A 26889-nucleotide genomic window follows, 5' to 3' on the forward strand; every position below is an offset into this window, starting at 1 on the left:
ACGGGTCTCTACAGGTTTCAACCATCAAACAAGTAAATCAAACAGGTTTCAATCAAAACATTGTAAACCAAACATGTTTCATCCAAATAGGTAAACCAAATAGGTTCTAACTAAACATGTTAAACCAAACAGGTTTCAACTAAACATGTTAAACTAAACATGTTTCAACCCAGACAGGTAAACCAAATAGGTTTTAACTCGAACAAGTAAACCAACCATGTTTTCCATAGTCATGAGATATGTAATATATCCACATAGTTCTCATCATGGCCCTTTTGTGGAATGAAAATCGGGTCTCCATGACCCGACATCCACTATCTCATTTACTCGTTTCCTTAAGAAACAAAAACAAATTAGAACAATCAACACTAAATTCTAAAATCTTACCGTTAGATACTTAACAAACTACATCATCATCGAGTAGTAGGTCGCTTATATTTTGTTAACTATTATCAAAGAAGGCACGAAGCCTAACGTCTTGAATACACATGTATTTCCAAACTAAAAAAGGTGATAAACCTCTAATTTTGAATACCTTTATATTTCAAGACTAAAAAGGTATTAAATCTCATGTTTTGAAGGTACTAAATCTTACATTTTGAAAACAACAATATTCCAAACTCAAGAAGGTAATAAACCTAATAACTGAATAAACTATATTTTAAAACCCAACAAGTCACTAAAACTTATGTTTGAATAAAATTTTATTCCGAATCAATATGTTTGATTTTTTTTTTAATTCAAACTACATCATGTTGTTAAATGAATAATCTAAAATCGTTTTAACAACTTAAGATACTATCAATAACCTTTAGCATATGCAAAGAAAGTATTGTGTATAAACACACTCCACACATCCTTATATCCATAATAAAGGATTTAAAATATTATCCCTAAGAACATGTAACGTTAAAAGTATGTTCTAAACCCTAAACACATGTTTTTGTGCTCCAATATAACCAATACTTGGCACTCATAATGTTTTGTCAAAAGGACTACCGTTATAAACTTTTTGCAAACATTTTCTTATGTAGAAACACACTCTACACCAATAATTATTAGGTCAACAAGAGTAACTAGTCTTCAATATGTCATATGTAGAGTCTACATAAATTTACCATTATCAAAAATGTTATATATCAAGTCATGTAGACATCTTTCATATCCAAATTGATTAGAATTCTCTAATATCAATCACATGTGTAAACCATATTATACACAAATAATCATTTGTTTTGACCAAACAAATATTTGATTTACATTTACACCTTTCCAGGTGATTATAAGTCTGAAACAAGTCAAAATTAAACATTTTCAATTAACGCCTACCAACCATTTGAATCCAAAACAAAAATTGTCATACACAATCATTGTTCATAAAAGTGTAAGTGTAACCGAATCTGTTGTGAACTAAATTAGATAACAAAATTATGTTCAATATATTAAACACCATATAACCAAGTCCTTTTATTATGTTGATTCAAATACAACTTCAAGAAGGTTTCACAACAAATACATGGTGTGTCGTTATCCGATTTTCCAAAGTCAAGATTAAAAGGTCTTCATATGATCACTCGTATAGGAGCAAAACTAACATACACAATATAAACCTTTCCAAATAAATTTTTTTCCCCAAAACCTATCATACGTTTTAACATATATTATAATTAATACCCTTCTGCTACAATTTTAGTGGTGATACATAAAGATCAAATCCAAATGATCATGATTTAATCTCCTTGTAAACATTACTCCACACGTGTTTACTACATGTCATACCCCCAAATAGGGCCGGGGAAATATGACTTCACAATATCACATCACAAGTATGTATAAACGAGAACGACTCTAAATGAGACGTTTTTACAAAATTTGATTTCGCAGCAGAAACATAATAATGGTTTACATAATGAAATCTATATGTAAATAACAAATGATAAGTCTAATATGTGGACTCCAATGCAACGGCTACTAAGTATCATAGGGCAGCACACAAGCTAATCTTCACCTGAGATAAACATGCTTAAAATGTCAACACAAAGGTTGAGTGAACATCATAGGTTTAACAATCATAATAAGTTTTAGACCACAAGATTTAGTTCAAAACATCAAAATATTCAATATGTCATGAGTTTTTATATCGAACTAAACATTAACCCCTGACACTGTACGGGTGTCGGAAATCATTATTATGTACCCCCTTGACGATCACGCCGATGGGTAGAGACGTCACTCTCAATAGGCCTACTCACAATAATTAAGCTTTCAAAATTCCAATTCCAGCAATTAACGATATTATGGCGGGGATTTGCATGTTACAATAAATACATGTTTAATAAAAGTCTCACGAAGATGCATATCAAATAGTTTATGTACTTGTGTCTAAATTGTAAATCATCTTAAAGCAAGCATGTGTCTCACCCCAAAGTTTATAAAACAGTTAAGAAATAGTAGAAAGAGGGGCTATGAAGTTCACCTTAGTAGCAAGTAAGATATTCCACGCAAGAAGTATGAACGGAGTAAGTATTCGGAGATCTCAACCTAGAGATATAACCTTTGATTATTTAATGTCTAACAGACATAAAGTTTGTTTATTAATATAGCAAACTATATTAACAGTGACGGTTTTCGAGAAAAGTTCCTATTTCAAAAAAGGTTTCTATTTTTGGAAACCTACTATTTATGGAAAGCTTCCACTTATAGTAAGCTTCTAGTTTAAAGAAGTTCGGGTTATAATTCTTAACAAAAATGTTGTACAATCTCCCCCAAATTTCGTTGCTATCATGCAAGTCACTCAAATGATCAGTTGTTACCGGGCGCCCAGGATTCTTGACCAGAATCTAAGTCATGGCATTCGAAATCCACAAGCAGTTCTCATAACGCAACAAGGACCACCCTAGGCCACATGTAGCAGTGATATTTGTAGTCTTTGTACGCTATCTTTAATTATATCCTTCACGTTAAAGGTATACACATAACAAATTATTAATGTTCTTAATATATATATATATATATATATATATATATATATATATATATATATATATATATATATATATATATATATATATATATATATATATATATATATATATATATATATATATATATATATATATATATATATATATATATATATATATATATATATATATATATATATATATATGTGTGTGTGATAATATACTTAGTGTAATTAAGTGTTACTATATAGATAAGTTTATAAGTTATACTAATAATAATATTATTCTTTAATTAATCAACTATTATGTAACCTTATCATTATATGTTATATATAAATACACCTATATGATACGTATATATATATATATATATATATATATATATATATATATATATATATATATATATATATATATATATATATATATATATATATTCTTTATTACTATTATACATATATGCGTTTATAGCTATATGATATATATGTATATATTATATGTATGTGTTACATATATATTAGTGTAAAGGTGGTACATATATACATATAACTACTTATCATCTTTTTGAAATTTCTTATAATATATACCTAATACATATACACATACATACATACACATATACATATACATATACACGCATGTATATACTTACATATATATACACACACATATACCTACAATATATACATGTACATACGTATGTATGCACGCATGCATCCATGTGTATCATTATCATTACTACTTACTAATCAAAACTCATGCACATAAAATCATAACTTTTATTTACTAAATTATTTTCTAGTTTATCTCATAACCTTTTATTATTACAATTAATCATAATCATAAAATTCTACCATTAACCCTAATCTTACTAACCATAATCCTCATTCTTAATAATTAACAAATTATTAATACTTAACCATAATACTTTTTTTTTAACTTTAACAATCTTATTATTATTATTATTATTATTATTTTTTGAATGATGGATGGATGAATGAATGATGATGTGAAGGGGTTTATGTAGAGTAGGAATTAGCAATTAGGATGGACTTCAAATTCTCCATGAAAGCTTTAGAACTTAGAGATAGATTGGGATATGAATTCTTTTAAATTTAGGATAGTGAACTTGGAGGTTAAGTCACAAATAATTTGGGATAAAGTTTTCAAATATTTGGGATACATGAGGGTTTAAATAGTTGAGTTTTTAGAGTCCTAAACGCAATCTAATTACTTAAAGATCAAGGATTACTTAATGATCAAGTCTTTTCCCTTTTTTTTTTATAAACCGACCCAATTTTATTTATACCTATTATTTATATATTTTTTTTTCCTGCATTTACACGTTTATTTATATAATTTATATATTTTTTATAAAGGTTACATTTATTTATAATACAATTTATTTAATCATTTAGTTATTAGTCCATGTATTTTATTAATTTTTACTTAGTTCTCCTTAGCTTTTTAATTTATATAAATGTCACATTTAATTTTACATATAGTTTATATTATAAATTTTATATTAGGGTTAGGGTTTATAAGATTAGGGTATTAATTAATATCTGAGGTTAAGGTTTCAGGTTATTAATTACAAGCATTAATTTACAGAGCGTTTAATTACTTGGTCACTTATTATATCTGAATAACAACCCTACTGATAATACAAACAACCCTACTGATAATACACAGAATAGGACAATGAAACCCTAAAGGTAATTTGGTATATTCAGAATGGAAAAATGAGGGTTGTTATAGTACATCCCTGTTAATTTAAACTTTGCCCGAAGTTTCAGGTAGACTTCTCGGATGCATCAGCGTTTGAGAAAAAATGAGGATATTTTCGCTTCATTTGGTCTTTACGTTCTCAGGTATACTCGGGGCCTCGTCGTGAATTTCAATGGATTTTAACAATAGGAATAGTACTTTGTTTCAAGCCTTTAACCTCACGATCCATAACCTCTATCGGTTCTTTAACGTAATGCATTTTATCATCAATGCGGATATCATCCTATGGAATAACAAGTGTGTCATCAGCCAGACACTTTTTAAGTTTCGAGATGTGAAATGTATGAACTTTAATTAACAGGAAGTGTTGACTAAAAATCACCATTCGGTCAACGTTTTGTTAAAGCAAAGTTTACACTTAATTACAGTGGGGATCTAAATTTTCGTCCGTATGAGGCCACCAATAAAACTTCTTCACATCGTGATACATTTTACTAGAGCCTGGGTGACTAGAATATCTAGGCTTATGGGCTTCATCCAAGATTAGTTCTCAAAAATTTCTGTATAACGGTGATTTTTATAGGATCGACATGTATTCCTTCACTATCAAGTACATGCCCAAGAAATTATACGGTTCGCAGCCAAAATTCACACTTGGAAAAACTTGGCATACCGTTGTTCCTTCTTCAAGAGCTCTAGAATCAATCGAAGATGTTGCTCATGCTCTTTCTCGCTCTTGGAATAGATTAAGATGTCATCGATGAAAGACAGTCACGAATTTGTCAAGATAAGGTTTGCATTCACGATTCATAAGATCCATGAATACAGCAGGAGCATTGGTTAAACTAAAAGGCATGACAAGAAACTCATAGTGTTCAAAAGAGTTCGGAAAGCAGTCTTAGAAACATCAACTTCCTTGACTCTCAGTTGATGATAACTTGACCTAAGATCAATCTTCGAATAGATGTTTGATCCTTGCAATTGGTCAAATAGGTCATCAATACACAGGAATGGATAACGGTTCTTGATGGTTAGTTTGTTGAGTTCACGGTAATCAATACACGTCCTCAACGTGCCATCTTTCTTCTTGACAAAAAGAACGAGTGCTCCCCATGGGGGCTAGCTAGGATGAATGAAACCATTCTCCAAAAGTTCTTGGAGTTGTTTGGATAATTCTTTCATCTCAGGTGGAGCTAAGCGGTATGGTGCCTTTGCAATAGGTGCAGCACCCGGGGTCAAATCGATCTGGAACTCGACTTGTCGTTGAGGATGGAGACCAGGGAGTCCTTCAGGAAATACTTCGGGAAAGTCTCTAACCATTGGTACATCTTCAATGCGTTTCTCTTCCGGTTCGACTTCCTTCACATGAGCCAATATGGCTTGATATCTCTTCATTAGATACTTACGGGTTTTGATGCATGAAATGATATTGAGTTTGGAACCACCCTTTTCACCTTGAATGACTAGAGTTTCACCATTCTCTAGGGGAATACTAATAGTTTTATCGAAGCATAGCATTCTCGCTCTCAATGGGGCTAAACAATCCATTATAAATACATCGAAACTTCGTAACTTGATCGGCAATAAGTCAATGTACTCATAAGTATGAGGTAGTTTGGTTAAAACGAGTTCTTCGCATATCTTCAAATCAGATGATGATTACCCTTCATGTAATCACATTGAGATTTTCGAATAAGTGGCTTGGAAATTTTTCTTTGATTCACTTTCTATTCCGTATGTCATGATATTGGAATTTCTATATAAATTACCATAACATAATCACGTTGATCAGGCGTCATTATGTTTCACTAATTCAAACTTCCATTCCAAGGTCACTCCATAGGGTCAGGATATGTGATGAAACTACAGAATTTTTATTTATTAGAAAACTTTCTAAGGACTTAAAGCTCAATTGCCGTTTAAAGAGTTCATAACCTAAAGCGTTTCCCAATGCACTAAATATTGCACGGAGAGAATCTTCATGAGTTTAGAAGGACATTTTCTGGTTCGCAAACCAAGGCATCACGGTATGCATTATAACAATAATGTTATGTACATGACCGTAATAAATGACATGGAAAATGTCGTGAAATTCAGAAGTCATAAATGACATCCTTAGGAAAGGAAGCATGGTATCGAGTGGGATGCTAAGGAAAGATACAAGGGCAAGATATAAAGAAACGTATAATAAGGAAGCACTAAAAACTAAGGCAGAAATATGAACAACTAAATGCACTTAAAACTAAGGCAAGAATATAGAAAAATAAGAAAGGCACTTAAACTAAGTCAGGAAAAGTTATAGTCCTAAAGATTGCTAAGGCACCCTAACTAACACATAAGGCACACATAATATGCAATCCTGGTTCTCTATAACAACCTGGCTCTGATACCACTCTGTCATACTGTGACGACCCGGAAATTTCTGATTAAATTTAAACTAAATCTTTATATGATCTTGACATGATAAGCAAAGTCTGTAATGTTGAGTCTTAAAATTTTTGAACTGTTAAGATGATTCAGTTAACCTTTGACCATTTCCGACGATTCACGAACTATTACTTATAAATAAATAAACACACACACACACACACACATATATATAGATATATATATATATATATATATATATATATAATACCTTGAAATATAGTTTGATATAATATAATATATGATTTAAATTATAAAATTATATAAGAGATAATAAAATTTATTAATAAAATAAATCTATATATATATATATATATATATATATATATATATATATATATATATATATATATATAATACCTTGAAATATAGTTTAATATAATATAATATATGATTTAAATTATAAAATTATATAAGAGATAATAAAATTTATTAATAAAATAAATCTATATATATATATATATATATATATACATAAAAAGTATATTGAAAATATATTTTGTGATTTCGAAGTTATTTAGTAAACAACGGTAACGCTCAATTGTCGTATTGATTGATAGTAAACGAGTTAAAAAGGAACTTATGTGATTTTAAAATAAACGGTTATCCGAAAATGAGTTTTATAACTTATAGACTTATTAATAATATATTTAGAAGTTATTTGATAAATTTTAAAACTTTTTAGATTTTACTTAGGGTTGGGAGTGAATAATTAATGTAAATTTTATTTAATAGTTAGTGACAGAATTTTATACCATAATGACCAAAATAAATAAATATAGTTAATTTAAAAATGTAGAATTTTTCTAAGAACTTTTATTCGCCACTGATTAACAACGGAGTACAATATAATACCCATTAAGAGTGTCGGTAGTATACAACCAACTATAAGTCACGAGATATTAATTATGATACACTGTTTTTGTTTGTTATTTCCACCATCTCATTTATATATATCCATATATATATGCTTGAGATATATGCACTGCATACACATTAATCATTCTACACCAAACCCACCACTTCATCATCCTCACCCTTTCATCTTCACCATCACCTCTACTCACACGTTTCCTGTTTATATTCAGTCCGAGACCACACCATGTTCAGCCACCATAACCGTCATTCATCAACACCACAAAATCACCACCCCATCAAAACCCTATTAACTAAATTATTATTACCATTGTTTCTGTCTTTGTGTTGTGATGAAACCACGATCACTACTACCTATTTGGTCTTAACCACTCTCATCATCATCAAACAACACCCAAAACCTTCCATCACCATTTAAAACCACCATCGACCCCTCTGTTGTGCTACTGCCATTGCAAACGTTCTCCACCATCACTTGAAACCATCTTCACCCTACAACACCACCTTATTTCCATTTATGTTTTTACAAACCACCTTCACAAAACACTTTTACACCCATCGAGCATGAACAACCATTTTCAATTGTTGCTGCACGTCGCTCTTCGTTTCTGTTTAAAGAACACGTGAACCCACTTCTATGACGTTTTTCTATTTCAAACGATATTACAACCATTTTTTTTTACTCGAACTAACCACAACCACCATTATAGCCATACTTTTGTTTTCTTTTTCCTTCTTGAACACCACCACAGAACAACTACTATAGCTGCTATCCCTGCTTTGGGTTTCTACTACCATAACAATAGCGATAAAGAAGATGATGCGTACAATGAATTGATTGGTAAACCTGAAATAAACTTTGTCGTTTCTAAATTACTCTTATATTTCTTGGTGGCTGACACATTTTAATCAAACAACCCCACTTGTTTGTGATGTAAAATGATATCAATTGTTAAAGATGTTTTGATGGGCCACAACACCTATTTTACTATTGGATCGTTTACTTAAGTGGGATTGTTATTTTACTTATTAATTGGGCAGTGTGTATGTGATGTACCGATTAAGATCTAGTAGAAATTACAATATAGGATTTATGATTTGGCTGAGAGCCTGTTATGTTAGTTGTTGGACTGCCATATTTAATTTTGGGCTATTGTGGACTTTCATGAATGGGAATGTCGTTTGTTGTTGCCATCGAAGACCATACTACTCTTTTAAGTATTACGACGTTATGATATTGAATAATAATTAAGAAGATAGTGATTATGATTAGATGATAGTGGTTCACGATATATAGGTGATATGATTCAAGATATATAGATAAAGATACAAATAATGGGGTAAGATGAGGTTGAACACGATAATGATACATGGTGATAAGTGATAAACAAAATTGATGATAGTTCGTATGATGTTACTGTGATGATGATGATGATGATGATATTAAATGATAATCGATAATGATGTTAGTTTAAGTTATGATTTTTTTGTAGAATAATGAGATGTTGATAGGTATAGATTGAAGAAGATTAAAACAGAAACCGTGTATGTTGGCTGCAATATTCAGTATTTATGTTGGGCTATATATATTAGACTTCGATTATTTAGTTGGTCATACATATTGGGCTGTGGAGTTTTTAGCTGTTGGGCCAAGAATGCAAATTGATTGGTTGGGCCGAAATAAAATAGAAACGGGTTAAACATATTTAGGTTAGGAGATATAAGAGAAAAACTGAATTGGAGAAATGGTTTGGCTGTTTGATGGGTGAACGGGAGGTCATGGGTTCGAGCCCAGGCAGGGGCATCTATATTTTTAAAAGATTGTTACATTAAGGTAGCCATTTTATTATTATTATTATTATTATTATTATTATTATTATTATTATTATTATTATTATTATTATTATTATTATTATTATTATTATTATTATTATTATTATTATTATTATTATTATTATTATTATTATTATTATTTAACTAACACAAAATATTAAAATTATGATTATCATTATTTTTATCATTAGTTGATGTGTGCGAGGTAGTATACAAAATAGTTATATTTTTATTGCGAAATACTATTAAATACGATACAATTTTACACAAGTTATTTATTTATTTATAGAGTGGATATACCTAAACCTTGCTACAACACTATAGGCAGTGTACCTAATCGTAAATTAGTGTAGTTTTTAGTAAGTCCGGTTCATTCCGTAGGGAGCTAGCTGAGTTTAACGCTATATTTATTTTAAACTATATTTGTATCAATATATATATAAGTAATATTATTATTATTATAAAAGGGGGTTTTTACCGTTTAGTGACCGATTTGTCGATTTTATGTCTTAAGTCGCAATTAAAACCTAATGTAAAATATTAAATATACAAATGACTTAATTTAAAGCGTAAAGTAAATGACGATAAATAAAAGTGCGATAAATAAACATGCAATAATTTAAAAGTGCAATAAATAAAATGACAGTAAATAAAAGTGCGATGAGATATAAAATAAAGGAATTATGCTTATTTAAACTTCCGTAATCATGATGTTCGATGTGTTGATTTTAATTTATTACCATGGGTTAATTGTCCTTTGTCCTGGATTATTCGATATGTCCATCCGGGTTTTGTCCATAACAGTCCATCAGTCATAAAGTGCGAGTGTCCTCGTCAAATTACCCTTATACCCGAAGTCAAATATTCCAACTAATTGGGGATTCGAACTGTAACAAGGTCTTAATACTTTGTTTAATGAATACACCAGGTTATCGACTGCGTGTAATCCAAGGTATTAATACTTTGTTAACAATTACACCAATTACCCTTGAATGTAATCCACCCCTATTTTAATGAGTCCAGTGACTATTAATTCATCCCGTGTCCGGTCAAATGAAAAATAATTCGTATTTATAAATATCCCGCCCACCGTACCCGATTAAGCGTATGTGGTTATATATAGATACGTCAAATTGTAACTTTTATATTAAATTAACGAGGTATCGTTTAGTTAATATAAAGCCCATTAATAGCCCATAGTCTAATTTCCACAAGTGTCGATCTTTTGTCCAAACCCCAATTATGGTACAAAGCCCAATAACCCTGTCTTTAATATTTAGTTCAACATCACGATTACTTCGGCTTAAATAAGCATAATAATAACTTAGCTACGAGATATTAATTTAAAAAGGTTGAACATAACTTACAATGAGTATTAATCGCGTAGTGTTACACGGCATGAATTTTGACTTACAAACTTAAAATATTTGCCACTATAACCTTATTATTATTAAACTTTAAATTAAAATTTTAATTATATATATATATATATATATATATATATATATATATATATATATATATATATATATATATATATATATATATATATATATTACGCAGATAGAAAGAAGGAAAAGGATGATTGAAATCGATCAGAATGTGCGGCCTTTTATAGGCCCACTTTGAACTGTACAGCTCCGCGAGTGCGGAGGTTTTATGCTTTACAGCTCCGCGAGTGCGGAGATATGGATTCCAGCTCACCATAGTGATTTAAACGTGGGCTGCTTATAAATATAATATATAATAATACATATAATTAATTATATATTATATTATATTCTTGTGCATAGTTGACTTGTAATTTTTGGTTCGTTGCGTCGCGTGCTGAAAGTTGGTTCATGTGTCGGTTTCGAATTTTCGAACGCTTTTTCGTATAATTTAATATCATGTACTTTGCTTTTTGCGGCTTGTACTCTTGTAATTTCTAGACGTTTCTCATCAATAATTTGAACCACTTGGATTGTACTTTGTACTTTTTAGCTTTTTGGTCGTTTGCATCTTTAAATCGTCAATTCTGTCTTTTGTCTTCACCTTTTATTATTTAAACGAATATTACTTGGAAATAGAACAATTACAACTAAAAGCTTGTCTTTCTAGAAGGATAATGCTGTGAAATATATGTTCGTTTTCAGTATTATCAAATATTCCCACACTTGAGCGTTGCTTGTCCTCAAGCAATATAGAACTTGAATATAGCTTTACTAGAATCACTTCTTTATTCTTCACACTTTGTACATCAGTGATTTCGATACGGAGGTTATGAACAATGATGGTAACGATGTGGTTTACAGTCTCACATGACTATAAAAATTTAGACCCGTTAGGAAATTGGATCTTTATGAAAACATTTGATCTTTTGAAAATTCAATCTAGTTTTTACCCTAGATAAGTTTTCCGGAATAACCCTTCACCGGTGTTTGCAAAATGTTTTTGTGGGTTTTGTGAGTTTCAGATTTGAAAATTTTAGCTCAAAACTTGCGATTTTCTATCACCCACTTGCTAATCTTGTATTGGGAAAGCAACACATCCAGTATACTTGCTCCGTATATTACCTTTTGGTAAACTACCATCCGGTTGTAAAGGAAAGCGTTGAACAAGCAACTGTTAAGGCAATGTCTAATGACATGCTTTTGATTATGGTCTATATCATGTCGGATGCAATTACTATCCTTTGTAGGAGCAATAGTAAAGATCACCCTATAGTTTTTTGGTCTGGCACAAGGTCCTGTCTTCGACCATGCTATGCAACCACCGTTCTTATGGTTGACACCCGATTTGGTTCAAGTGACCTAATGAATTTCGGTGAATTCCTAGGATTTTACGTTCAATGGTAATGAACACATTGAAAATAGGGTTTCAGAAAACAAATCGGTTTGTAATTTGATCAAAATATTTTCTCGTTCAAGCTCGAGTTTAGATATCATCGAATTCCATGAGTTTGAATTCTCAATCTTTAAGGTCAATCTCAAGGATTGAGTAATATCAGGCTTAAAAGCTGATTTTTGATCTTTAAGGCGATTATCCTTTCTGGGGATCTGATTCATTAGTCTTATAAGCTAATTTGCATGGTGCCCCCATTGTACGAGACAGATCCTCTCATGGTTAGGATAAGTCTGACCACTTGGCGACCCTGTTTGATGTTGAGGTCCGTGGATTTCCAGCTGATTTTCAAGAAAACTTTTCAAGGTTTTTCGTAAACTCTACAACTGGTCTGGACGACAACTTCCTGACCTGAATCAAGAAGCGCGTGTCTTTTTCTCAAAAGACTTTACTTCCTTTTAAATCAAGTGGCACATTTCTTTCAAATATATAATAAGAAATCGGGTAAAACTGATAAAATCGTTCAAAACAAAAGTTTCTTTAATTATTTGTACAAAGATATGTGATATGTGATTTAAATAACTTGGTAAAAATTTCCCACACTTGACTTTTATTTTCCTTTCTTTGCCTTTTTATTCTCCTCTATTCCATTTTAAATGAATTCTAACATTTTAGGTTGTTTCTCAATTTATGTCCTTTACGAGGTAACGACAATTTCGGTATTAACACCTAGTTTTATCTTTTATAAATATGTATAAACATGATTTTGAATTCATTTATTTGAAAATTTTTAAAAATTTTACTAGAAGTGGGTAGTCAGTATATAAGACTAGAGCTGTTCTTTATTATCAGAGAGCACTAGATTCTAATATAACTACTGCGTTACTAGTAAAGTTTAACGGTGGCAATTAAACCAAGTGTATAAGTCAAAAAATTTTAAAACCGAAAGAATTTAATCCCTTCCCACACTTAAGATCTTGCAATGCCCTCATTTGCAAGAAATAAGTAACAATTTAAATTATTGAGGGTGATTAGCGTAGAAAAATGATTAAATTTTACCAAAGTTTCCAAACATATTATTGTTTGTGTTGAATAATAAATGGTGCACTTCATTTGTTCATTCTGTCTGTTGTTACATCACACTTGTTTTTCGTTTTTTCGTCAAAATTAATAGCTTTTTCTGAACTTAATGTCAGTCTTTGAAAGTGCGCTGTTTTACCATGTTGGGTACATGATATAAAATACATACAATACAAATATAAACATGCATGGTAATTTGAAATGGGACTTAATATCCCACTTTCAAATTACAAAAATGAAATATTAGTACAAAATAATAAAAATGTTAAATATTACATAAAAGTATCAAAATGTTAAATGTTTAACATACATAGATAAAAATAATAAAAGATAAGACATCACCAATGGAATACTATTGATTTGGATAGGGATTCCAGTTCATATCATCGTTCGGGTTCCATGGTTGGTGATAGATGTTCTGGTAGGCTTGGTTGGGGTCGTACAGGTCAAAGGGTGGTCGCATGTCGGGCTGATGTGGTGGATAGTAAGCAGGTCGAGTAGGGATGTAGTTATTTGGTACCTGATATGATACCTTTTACTATTAAAACAATTAATTAAATTTAAAATTTTGTTTTCCTTTTTAGGACGAGGTTGTTTTGGTACGATTACCTAGTCCGTCCCTCGACAAAAATTTTAAAATTTGTCATTTTAAAGTGATTGTTTTAAAAGCAAAGATTTTGGGGTTTTTTTATGTTTATGGCATACTTTAGATCAATAAAATTAAAAATAATGATAATAAAATTTCTCGTCCCGCCCTTGGGTAAAGCAATTTCAGTTCAATGACCTAGTCTTCAACTCACGACGAATTATAGAAATCAATTTTTAACTTGATGAAATAAAGTATATTTTTGTTTTTAAATTCACACAAAACTTAAATTGAAAATGCATAAGATTTCATATAAAATATTATTAATATTTATATACATTAGTTTTACAAACACATATTAAAAATAGTAGTTTTAAAATATTTACAAACTTAAATATATTGGTTTTAAAAATTTACAATATTAATTTTAAAAACATGATAAAAATAAAATTAAAAATCTTTTTGGTCTTTTATCCCACTTTAATCAATCAAATATTAACAAAAATATACGTCCCTCTTTTGGGTAAAGTAATTTTGGCTATAATACCTAGTTTTATCCCTGACGAATTTCTGAAATATTTTGGATTGATTGATTAAAGATATTTATACCTTATGAATAAACGGTAAATTTCGCAGTGATGAATTAAATTTCTGTATGATATCAATAATTTCGGTTTCGCATACCTAATTTTATTGAATATCAATTTAATACTTTATAGCGAATGATTCAGCATTTATTATCAAAAGGTTAAAAGCAATAAAAAAAATAAAAAAAAAATAAAAAACTGTACATACATACCTGTGAGATAGAATTCTCAGAGATCTGCTTTAGTCGACTCATAGGAGAGTCGTGTGATTTGGTTTTCCATAGCTACATAAGGTAACCTCGATTTTTTAATAACTTTTCTTCTAAACATATGAACGGTCCTTCTCTGCATAGAGAAACAAATTCGGTATTTGAATATGTTTGATAGTTCGAACATTTACCTTCGTGTGACCATTTTCCGCATTTATGACATCTTTCAAGGTGTCGTGCTCTTCTTTTTGTTGCGGATTTTGATTTTCCTTTACCAAAATGTGTCTTATGATGATCTTTCCTGAGTTCTTTCCTCACTTCGTCCATTTTGCCTCTTATGAATGATACTAGTTCACTCGGGAAAGTGTTATTATTACGTTTAGTAATCATAGTGTGTAGTAGTATACCATGGTTCAGATCAAAGGAATTCTTCATCTCGTAAAACCTAAAAGAAATAAAAATTCAGAATGGAGGGAGAAGACTAGTTCTTTAGGGTCTGCTAGGAAAAGACCATTCGGATTCCATTTTCGAGAACTACACAAAAACAGAAAATCTAACTCTAACAGAAATATATATTATCCTTAAAAAGACTTGATTCTCCCCAAACTTAGTTAGCTATGGTGTTGAAATTGTGATTAACTTCATTGTCAATTTCCATCGGATCATGTATGTAATGTTTAACTCTGACCATTAACTTTAAATTCAATCCCATTTGAATTTATTAACTCTATTGTTCCGTATGGGAAAACTCTTTTGACTATAAGTGGTCCAGACCATCTTGATTTCAACTTTCCAGGAAATAGCTTGAATCGTGAATTGAAAAGAAGAACTCTATCTCCTTCTTTAAATTCTTTTGAACTTCTAATTCTTTTATCATGCCATTTCTTCGTTCTTTCTTTATAGATTAACGAATTTTCATATGCTTCATGTCTCAATTCTTCTAATACATTTAGTTGACTTTCCGGCTTCATGTAAATCAAGATTACATGTCTTCAAAGCCCAAAATGCTTTGTGCTCAATTTCTACTAGAATGTGACATGATTTTCCGTAAACAAGTTTAAAAGGTGTGGTTCCAATTGGAGTTTTGTAAGCGGTTCTAAAAGCCCAGAGTGCATCCTCCAATTTCATGGACCATTCCTTCGGATTTGATCCTACGGTATTTTCTAGAATACGTTTTAATGCTCGGTTGGTATTTTCAACTTGTCCACTTGTTTGTGGATGATAAGCGGTTGAGATTTTATGAGTTACTCCATATCTTTTGAGAACTTTCTCAATTTGATTATTACAAAAATGAGTACCCCGATCACTTATTAAAGCTTTCGGTGTTCCGAACCTTGCAAAAAGACGTTTTAAGAAGTTGACTACAACTCGTGCATCGTTAGTTAGGAGAGCTTGTTCTTCCGCCCATTTAGATACATAATCAATGGCAACGAGAATGTAGAGATTATTATGAGATTTTGGAAATGGACCCATAAAGTCAATACCCCAAACGTCAAATACTTCACAGACTTGAATGACATTTTGTGGCATTTCATCACGTTGACTTATTTTTCCGGCCCTTGGACAAGCATCGCAGGATTTACAAAGAAGGTGTGCGTCTTTGAAAATTGTAGGCCAATAAAATCCAGCGTCGTAGACTTTTCTTGCTGTGAGTTGATGCCCATAATTCTCTCCTGTTGGTCCTGTGTGACAATGGTTTAGGATTTGACTAGATTCATCTCCGAATACGCATCGGCGTATTATTCCATTGGGACAACTTTTAAACAAATGTGGATCTTCCCAAAAATAGTGTTTTATATCACTAAAGAATTTCTTTCGTTTTTGGTAAGACAACCCTTTTTTAAGGAATCCACATACTAAGTAGTTTGCATAGTCTACAAACCATGGAATTTCATTATAATCGATCTTCAAAAGATATTCATCAGGAAAGTTATCTTGTATAGCCGATTCATTTAGAACTTCTAATTCAGGATTTTTAAGACGAGAAAGATGATCAGCGGCGAGATTTTCTGCTCCCTTTTTATCTCAGATTTCAATGTCGAACTCTTGTAAGAGTAAGATCCAACAGATTAATCGTGGTTTAGCATCTTGTTTTGAAAATAAGTATCTAAGAGCAGAATGATCAGTATAGACCACCGTTTTAGCTAGAATGAGATATGAACGAAATTTGTCAAAAGCAAAGACAATAGCAAGGAGTTCTTTTTTAGTAGTTGTGTAATTCGTTTGTGCTCCTTGTAACGTCTTACTAGCGTAATAAATAGGTTGAAATTGTTTTTTAATCCTTTGTCCTAAAACAGCTCCCATTGCAAAATTACTTGCATCACACATGAGTTCAAATGGTAGAATCCAATTTGGAGTTATCATGATCGGCGCATTAGTGAGTTTTTCTTTAAAAATATTAAAAGATTTGATGCATTCATCCAAAAAAATGAATGAAGCATCCTTTTCTAGGAGTTTATTCATAGGAGTGACAATTTTAGAAAAATCTTTTATGAAATATCGGTAAAAATCGGCATGCCCTAGAAAAATCCTAACTCCTCTAACATTGGTGGGATGTGGAAGTTTAGCAATTACATCTACTTTAGCTCTATCCACTTCAATTCCTTCCTTTGAAATTTTATGACCAAAAACGATGCCTTCTCTAACCATGAAATGGCATTTCTCCCAATTAAGAACTAGATTAGATTGCTCGCATCTAATAAGCATTCGTTCAAGATTAACTAGACATGTTTCAAAAGTATCACCGAAGACTGCAAAGTCATCCATGAAAACTTCCATGTATTCTTCTATCATGTCGTGAAAAATCGTCATCATGCACCTTTGAAAGGTTGCAGGGGCATTGCAAAGTCCAAATGGCATGCGTTTGTAAGCAAAAGTACCATAAGGGCATGTGAATGTGGTTTTCTCTTGGTTCTCGGGTGCGATTGGAATTTGAAAGTATCCGGAGAAACCGTCAAGAAAATAATAGTAACTATTCCCGGCTAATCTTTCCAACATTTGATCAATGAAAGGTAAGGGAAAGTGATCTTTTCTGGTGGCGCCATTTAGTTTTCTATAATCAATACAAAAACGCCATCCTGTTACAGTCCTAGTAGGAATAAGCTCATTTTTTTCATTTGTGATGACAGTCATGCCACCCTTCTTAGGTACGCATTAAACTGGGCTTACCCATGGACTATCAGAGATTGAATAAATTAAACCTGCATCGAGCAGTTTAATAATTTCTTTCTTAACAACATCTTACATATTTGGATTTAGTCTTCGTTGGCATTGCACATATGTTTTATGACCTTCTTCTATTCGGTTTCTGTGTGAACGTAACAATTTCTCCTTGAAGTCTTACAGCTTTAGATGCAGGAAAGAATTGTTTAAGAAATTTTTCAACTAAAACGTCCCATGTATCAATCGCCCCTTCAGGTAACGATTCCAACCAATCTTTGGCTTCTCCCTTTAAAGTCCAGGGAAATAACATGAGATATATTTGTTCATCTTCTACTTCTCGGATTTTAAATAGTGTGCAAATCCTATTAAAGGTACGAAGATGTTCATTTGGATCTTCCTTCGGCGCACCACTAAATTGGCATTGATTAGTCACCATGTGTAGAATTTGTCCTTTGATTTCATAATCTGGCGCATTAATGTCTGGATGAGTAATTGCGTGACCTTGGCCAGTGCGTTTAGCTCTCATTCGGTCTTCCATACTTAAAGGTTCCAGATTCTCCATAATTGAATTTTTTGAATCGGAATCACTAGAGGATTCTGATTTAATGGTTCGTTCCTCAACAATCTCTGTTTGAATGATTGGTAGTTCCGGAGGAAAGTTTAGTGGTTCAGGATCTATGAATCGTCCTTGAATATTCTCCGGATTCTCAATTGTGAGGTCGGGTTCAAAAAATGGATTATAGGAAATTTGAATTGGAGTACTTGGTTGACTGGATGACGATTCTAAAGAAAAATCAACGGCGGTAATATTTGCTAAATGTCTTGATCTAGTTACAGGTGGTGAACGTACAAAAGGTGGTGAACGTCTTGCTCGGTGCATTCACTGAATATCCTATTAGTTTTTAAAAAGGAAAGAAAAATTATATAAGTTATCCAATTAATAGACTTTTCTGATTTTGCCCACGTTTCGAATAGCCAAAAGATGCAGCAGAGGGGCATGATTCGTTTGGTCTCAATATAATTGAGGACTGTTTGGCTCCAATAACCCGGTCCACGTACAAATCCAACTATTACTACGAACCAGAAAATTTCGATGTCTATCAATTTAACCACTTAAAATAAATTTTCGTAATTTTAAGAAATTTAGATAAGAAGTAGAATAAAAATCTATGTCCTAAAACTAGAATAGCGAGAAATAAGAAAGAAAAAGAGCGTGTCGGAAAAGGTCGAAAAAGAAAAAAAATTGAAAAAGGCGTCGGAAAATAAGAAAGAAAAAGAGTGACTTATAGAACTTAAAAACACTAGACTAACCCAACCTTATTACTATCACTAACTTAAAATTATAATCGCAAATTGAGATTACTAATTGGAATGATAATTGATACATAGGTAAAAGGTGTCTAAAAATATTAAAGCTTACAAGAGAAACTATATTCCAAATGGCAATAACTTAAAAAGAAACTAAAACTTAAAAAGGCGTCGCAAAATTCTAAAGCACCTAAATCTTAGTCTAAAGAAAAAGCACTTAAGGAATTTTACGACAAAGTCTAAAAATCTAGAAAAAAAAAATAACTATGGCAAAAACTATATCTTAAAACTAAATACGAGCGAAAAATACAAATATTATGCTAAAATAATTAAAAAGAGACAAAATATAAAAATATACAAAAAGTTGTAAAAAGTACAATTTTTATAAAAATATTATTTTTATATTATTTATTTTATAAAACTATTAATTTTATATTTTAATTAAACTAATTTAACTAAATATATAAATTAAATAAAAAGAAACTTAAAACTAATTATAATAATAATAAGTAATTAGGGTTAATAATAATAATAATTAATAATTACCCCGTATTTAATGCCTGATTAGGGTTTCTGTCGGCGTGTCAGAGTGTCTCCGCGAGTCGCGGTATTCGAAGCTGCAAACTCCGCAAGTCGCGGGGTTCCAATTTTCAGATGACAGGTTGATTAAAATTCGACGCGTTTTTTTTTTATATTCTGTTTTATATTTTCTGTTTAAATAAAAATATTTATATAATAAAAACTTATATTTAAAAACTAAAATAAAAATAGAACTACTTTATAATTTTAAAAATATCTTAAAAATAGATTTATATATATATTAATTTTTTTTTCTGTTTTTTTAAATAAAAATATTTAAATAAAACTTATATTTTTATAAAATAAAAATAAAGAAACTTTATAAAACTTAAATATTTAACAAAATCTTAAAAAAATATATAAATTTTTGTTTTCTTTTTATATTTTCGAATAATTAAAAACGTATTTTTACAAAAGTGAATTTTAATAAAAGTAAACTAAAAATAAAAATCTTTTTTTATTTATTTATTTAGCGTTGCGCTTCCGGCTTTTAAGTTTGATTGTTCCCCGGCAGCGGCGCCAAAAATACTTGATGTCAAAGCTAAGGGGTATAAAATACTATTAAATTTTATAAGGAAATACTATTAAATACGATACAATTTTACACAAGATATTTATTTATTTAGAGAATGGATATACTTAAACCTTGCTACAACACTTATAGGCAGTGTACCTAATCGTACAGTAGTGTAGTTTTTAGTAAGTCCGGTTCGTTCCACAGGAAAAATCTTTAAACAAAGCTTAACGCTATATTAGTTTACTTTTATAAAAATACAAATATATATATAAGTAATATTATTATTATAAAGGGGGTTTTTTACCGTTTAATGACCGGTTTGTCGATTTTAAAACTTTAGTCGCAGTTAAAACCAAATGTAAAATATTAAATAAATAAGAGACTTAATTTAAAGCGTAAAGTAAATAACGATAATGAAATTGCGAATAATAAAAGTGCAATTAAATACAATAACAATAAATAAAAATGCGATAATTAGAAGTGAAATTAAATATAAAATAAAGGAAATTAAATATGAAATAAAAGAATTATGCTTATTTAAACTTCCGTAATCATGATGTTTGACGTGTTGATTTTAGTTTTATGCCCATGGGTTAATTGTCCTTTGTCCTGGATTATTTAATATGTCCGTCTGGTTTTTGTCCATAACAGTCCATCAGTCATAAATATAAAGTGCGAGTGTCCTCGTCAAATTATCCTTATACCCAAAGTTAAATATTCCAACTAATTGAGGACTTAAACTGTAACAAGATTTTAATACTTTGTTTAATAATTACACCAGGATGTCGACTGAGTGTAACTCAAGGTTTTAATACTTTGTTAACAATTATGCCAAGTGTCCTTGTACATAATTTCACCCCTGTTTTAATAATTCTAGTGGCTATTAATCCATTTCCGTGTCCGGTTAAATGAACGATTATTCGTACATATAAATATCCCGCCCATCGTGTCCGATCGAGTGTATATGGTTATTTATAGGGACGTCCAATTGTAAATATTTATATTAAAATTAACAAACTATCATTTAGTTAAACAAATATAAAGCCCATTAATAGCCCATAGTCTAATTTCCACAAGTGTCGTTCTTTTGTCCAAACCTCAATTATGGTACAAAGCCCAATTACCCAATTTTAGTAATTAGCCCAACATCATGATTACTTCGTTTTAAATAAGCATAATAATAACTTAGCTACGAGACATTAAATTAAAAAGGTTGAACATAACTTACAATGATTAAAAATAGCGTAGCGTTACACGGACAGAATTTTGACTTACACCCTTACAACATTCGCTAACATACCCTTATTATTAGGATTTAAAATTAAAATTAAAATTAAAATATAAATATAAATATAAATATTACGTATAGATATAGAGAGATTGATATATTGATATATAAAATGATCAGAATTCGTTTGCTTTTATAGGGAATTGAGTTCAGGGGGTCTCCGCGACTCGCGTAATTTTTGCACTGCAAACTCCGCAACTCGCGGAGTTTGCTTTTACAGCTCACACAAGTTTGGAGCCTTTCTTGCCGACGGTTTATTATATATTATATAATATATAAATAATTATAAGAATTATTTAAATATTATATTATATTTATGTGCATAGTTGACTTGTAATTTTTAGTCCGTTGCGTCGAGCGTTGAGAGTTGGCTCTGGTCCCGGTTCCGGATTTTCGAACGTCCTTGCGAATAATTTAATATCTTGTACTTTGCGTTTTGAATCTTGTACTCTTGTAATTTCGAGACGTTTCTTATCAATAATTGGAACCACTTTGATTGTATTTTGTACTTTTGAGCTTTTTGGTCATTTGCGTCTTCAATTCGTCAAATCTGTCTTTTGTCTTCACCTTTTAATATTTAAACGAATATCACTTGTAAATAGAACAATTGCAACTAAAAGCTTGTCTTTCTTGGGGAATAATACTATGAAATATATGTTCGTTTTTAGCATTATCAAATATTCTCACACTTGAGCGTTGCTTGTCCTCAAGCAATATAGTCTTGAAATACTAGAATCACTTCTTTATTCTTCACACTTTGTACATCAGTGATTTCTATACGGCGGTATAAACAATGGTAGTAACGATATGGTTTACAGTCCCACATGACTATAAAAATTTAGATCCATTAAGGAAATTGGATCTTTATGAAAACATTTGATCTTTTGAAAATTAAATCTAGTTTTTACCCTAGATAAGTTTTCCGGAATAACCCTTTACCGGTGTTTGCAAATTATTTTTGTGGGTTTGGTGGGTTTCATATTTGAAAATGTTAGCTCAAAACTTATGGTTTTGTGTCACCCACTTGCTAACCTTGTATTTGGAAAGCAACACGTCCAGTTTACTTGTCCCGTATATTACCTTTCGGTAAACTACCGTCCGGTTGTAAAGGAAAGCGTTGAACAAGCAACTGTTAAGGCAATGTCCCCTGACATGCTTTTAATTATGGTCTATAACGTGTCGGACGCAATTACTATCCTTGGTAGGAGCAATAGTAAAGCTCACCCTTATGATTTTTCGGTCTGGCACAAGGTCCTGTCTTTGACCATGCTATGCAACCACCGTTCTTACGATTGACACCCGATTTAGTTCAGGTGACCTAATGAATTCCAGGTGAATTCCTAGGATTTTACGTTCAATGGTAATGAACGCATTGAAAATGAGTTTTCAGAAAACAAATCGGTTTATAATTTGATCAAAATATTTTCTCGTTCAAGCTCGAGTTTAGATATCAATGAATTCCATGAGTTTGTAAATCTCAATCTTTAAGGTCAATCTCAAGGATTGAGTAATATCAGGCTTAAAAGCTGATTTTTAATCTTTAAGGAGATTATCCTTTCTGGGAATCTGATTCATTAGTCTTATCAAGCTAATTTGCACGGTGCCCCCCCCATTGTACGAGATAAATCCTTCTCATGGTTAGGATAAATCTGACCACCTGGCGACCCTGTTTGATGCCGAGGTCCATGGATTTCCTGCTGATTTTAGAGATGACTTTTCTAGATTTTTCGTCAACCTACAGCTGGTCTGGACGACAATTTCTTGACCTAAATCAAGAAGCGCGTGTCTTTTTTGGAAGACTTTACTTCCTTTTAATGATGGAATTGATTCATCGTGTAGATCCATCTCTTCTTTTCTTTCATCGGGTAAAACAGTTTAGTTTAGTCCAAAGCAAAAGTATTTTCAGTTATTTGTTAAAGATATATGTGACATATGTTTAAGATAACTTAGTAATTTTTTCCACACATGGCTTTTATTTTCCTTTTTATTGTCCTCTATTCCATTTTAAATGAATTCTAACATTTTGGTTTGTTTCTCAATTTATGTCCTTTCCAAGGTAACAATAATTTCGGTGTTAACACCTAGTTTTATCGTTCATAAATATGTATAAACATGATTTTGAGTTCATTTAATTGAAAATTTTAAAAAAATTTACTAGAATTGGGTAGTTAGTATATAAGACTAGGGCTGTTCTTTATTATTAGAGAGCACTAGATTCTAATACAACTACTACTTTACTAGTATTTCTAATGGTAACCAAGTGTATAAAGTAAAAATTTTAAAATCCGAAAGAATTTAACCCCTTCCCACACTTAAGATCTTGCAATGCCCTCATTTGCAAGAAATCAGTAACAATTTAAATTATTGAGGGTGATTTGTGTGAAAATGATTAAATTTTACCAAAGTTTCCAAACATATTGGCATTTGTTTGCTGAATGATAAATGGTGCATATCATTTGTTCATTCCGTCTTGTTGTTATATCACATTTATTTTGCATCTTGTCGTCAAAATTAGTTGCTTTTGCTGAACTTAATGCCAGTCTTTGAAAATGCGTTGTTTTACCCTGTTGTGTACATAAAATAAACTGCAAACATATATACATATTTTTGAAGTTTGGTATATTACCCCACATTCAAAAATTATTAAAATATAATAATAAAATTTAGAAAATTATAAAAACTAATACAAATCCAACATAAGTATTAAATGTATCAACATTACAAATTATAAAATAAATAAAACTAAGTAGACTAGGGATGATACTGATACCAGTAGGGGTTCCATGCATAACCATATTTGTTATAAAATGCTTCGGCTGGGTTATACGTAGGATACGGTGGTTGGATCTCTATAGACCAGGGACGGAATATGGGCGATGGAGTAGGAATATAGTTTCTACTTATATGTTGGCAATAAGCTATGATTTGGTTTTGATGAACTTGCCAATCTTCAAATGCTCTATGTCTAGCATTTTCATACTCTTGTGAAGCTATAAACCTTTGCATTTCTGCCATTTCATTTCCCCCTCCTACATTACCTTGCTGTTGGTTTCTCTCAACCTGTGGATGTCTACCATGGTATTGTACTGCGGCGTTATTTCGCCTCTTCAAAACCTTCGCACCATGGTATACATTTAAACCTATTGTATCGCGGGGTTCTGGTTCTTCGACTAATAATCCCCCCCGACTTATATCCACACCGAGATATTCAGCAATCAAAGTAATAAATATAACACCTCCTATTATGCTATGCGGTCTCATCCCCCTAACCATAGCTGATAAATAATAACCCATACAATAAGGTATACTTACATCGCTTTGTGGGTCTCGAATACACATATGGTAAAACAAATCCTGTTCATTTACCTTTTCCTTATTCTTACCTCTTTGTGTAATCGAATTAGCTAAAAACCTATGAATTACTCTTAATTCAGCTCTATCTATATCCAAATAAGAGTAATTTCCCCCTTTAAATCGGTGATGGCTAGTCATTTGACTCCATACACCATGCGTATCAAAATTTTCGTCTATCTTCCTACCGTTCAATATCAACCCTCTACAATCGGCAGATGCTAACTCCTCAGGCGTATATATACGTAAAGCCCGAGCCATGTCTAGTAAAGACATGTGGCGCATCGAACCTCCTAACAAAAATCTAATAAAAGATCAATCGGTTAAACTAGCTACCCGATCATTTAATTCTATACTACACAACAATTCTTCATACCATACTTTATATACAGGTCTACGCATGTTGAATAACCGTACCCAGTCGTTAAAAGTAGAATTACCATACCTCTGTGCAAGTAATTCCCTAATTGGCCCGGCCAATTCTACAGCTTCTGATGGTCCCCATTCTATGACCCTAGGTACTTCAACAGCTTTAGAATGAAGAGTATGCAAACCCCTTTGGTATTTTGGATAATCTATCCAAAGTCTGTCAAATCTCAGGTTCGGGTGCAAATCTTCCAAGTGCATATCAGAAAATGTCATGACTGGATGAGGTATATCTTGTTTATAGTAGTTATCCACCTCCTGTTGTTCTGCATTCTCAGCAGGAGTATTGCGAGCTTGGGATGAAGATTCACCCCTTTCAGTCTGCAAAACACATCAAACACAATTTTTGTGCATCCAAATATGCATTAGTGTCAGCAAAATCATCAATCAAAATAATTACAATGACATGTTTAATTTATATCAAACTTAAGCTCATTTTCATATTTTCATCAAATCTACACTTTTTCAAATAAGCATATACGAAAATGTTCACCAAGTTCATAAGCATTCAACTCAAATAACATGTCAAAATAATCATCACTAGCAATTAAACAAGTTTCAAATGGCATTATCTCTCAAAAATCAAGTTCATGAATTTTAGACTTGAAAAAGTCCACTTTAATTCTCAAAATCATGTTTAGGCTCAAAGTTTGGATCATTTAACTACCTAAACATGTTACACTACTTAATTTAGCAACAATTCATGACAAAAATCGGCCATAACCTGTTTATATCAAAAAGCCCCAAATTGCTCAAGAACACAAACCCTAGATTACTCAAAATTTGAAGTTTAAGGCTTCTAATCATGTTAAATAGCATCAATCTAGGTTATACAAGCATAATACATAAACAATTTAAGCATAATTACACTAAAAAGCATCAAAATCAAATTGGGTATAAAATTGCTCAAGAACACTAATTTTCGGATTAAATGGTGTTTAGGTGTAGAAATTTACCGTTTTTCTTGAGTAATTCCTTGATAGCATCCTTCTTAACATGATTTTAGTAAAAGATTTGATGATTAACGGTCAAAAATTGCGAATTTGGTGTGTATTTTTTTCGGGTTATTTTCGCAGTTTTTGTGGTGATAGGATGTTCAACTGATCAGTTTTGGCGTTTTATTTTTTTCTGTATTTTGGTCCCTCC

General features: G+C 31.3%; 1 protein-coding gene across 1 annotated transcript; it reads right to left on the reverse strand.

The window, feature by feature from the left end:
• Nucleotides 1–5810: 5810 nt before the first annotated feature.
• LOC139841678 (uncharacterized) lies at nt 5811–6490 on the reverse strand. Its single transcript, XM_071831881.1, has 2 exons — nt 6461–6490; nt 5811–6332 (listed from the first exon to the last, which is right to left on the reverse strand). Exons 1-2 carry the CDS (start codon nt 6488–6490, stop codon nt 5811–5813), a joined length of 552 nt encoding a protein of 183 aa, XP_071687982.1.
• Nucleotides 6491–26889: the final 20399 nt, after the last annotated feature.

Source organism: Rutidosis leptorrhynchoides, chromosome 4, assembly GCF_046630445.1.
Source record: "Rutidosis leptorrhynchoides isolate AG116_Rl617_1_P2 chromosome 4, CSIRO_AGI_Rlap_v1, whole genome shotgun sequence".
NCBI lineage: Eukaryota > Viridiplantae > Streptophyta > Magnoliopsida > Asterales > Asteraceae > Rutidosis > Rutidosis leptorrhynchoides.

Bases quoted from the DNA above. Each gene is read 5' to 3' on its own strand.
- LOC139841678 (XM_071831881.1), bottom strand. From the start codon at position 6,490: ATGACGCCTGATCAACGTGATTATGTTATG. The intron at 6,333-6,460 runs GTAATTTATATA...TCTGATTTGAAG, and splicing joins ATCAACGTGATTATGTTATG to ATATGCGAAGAACTCGTTTT.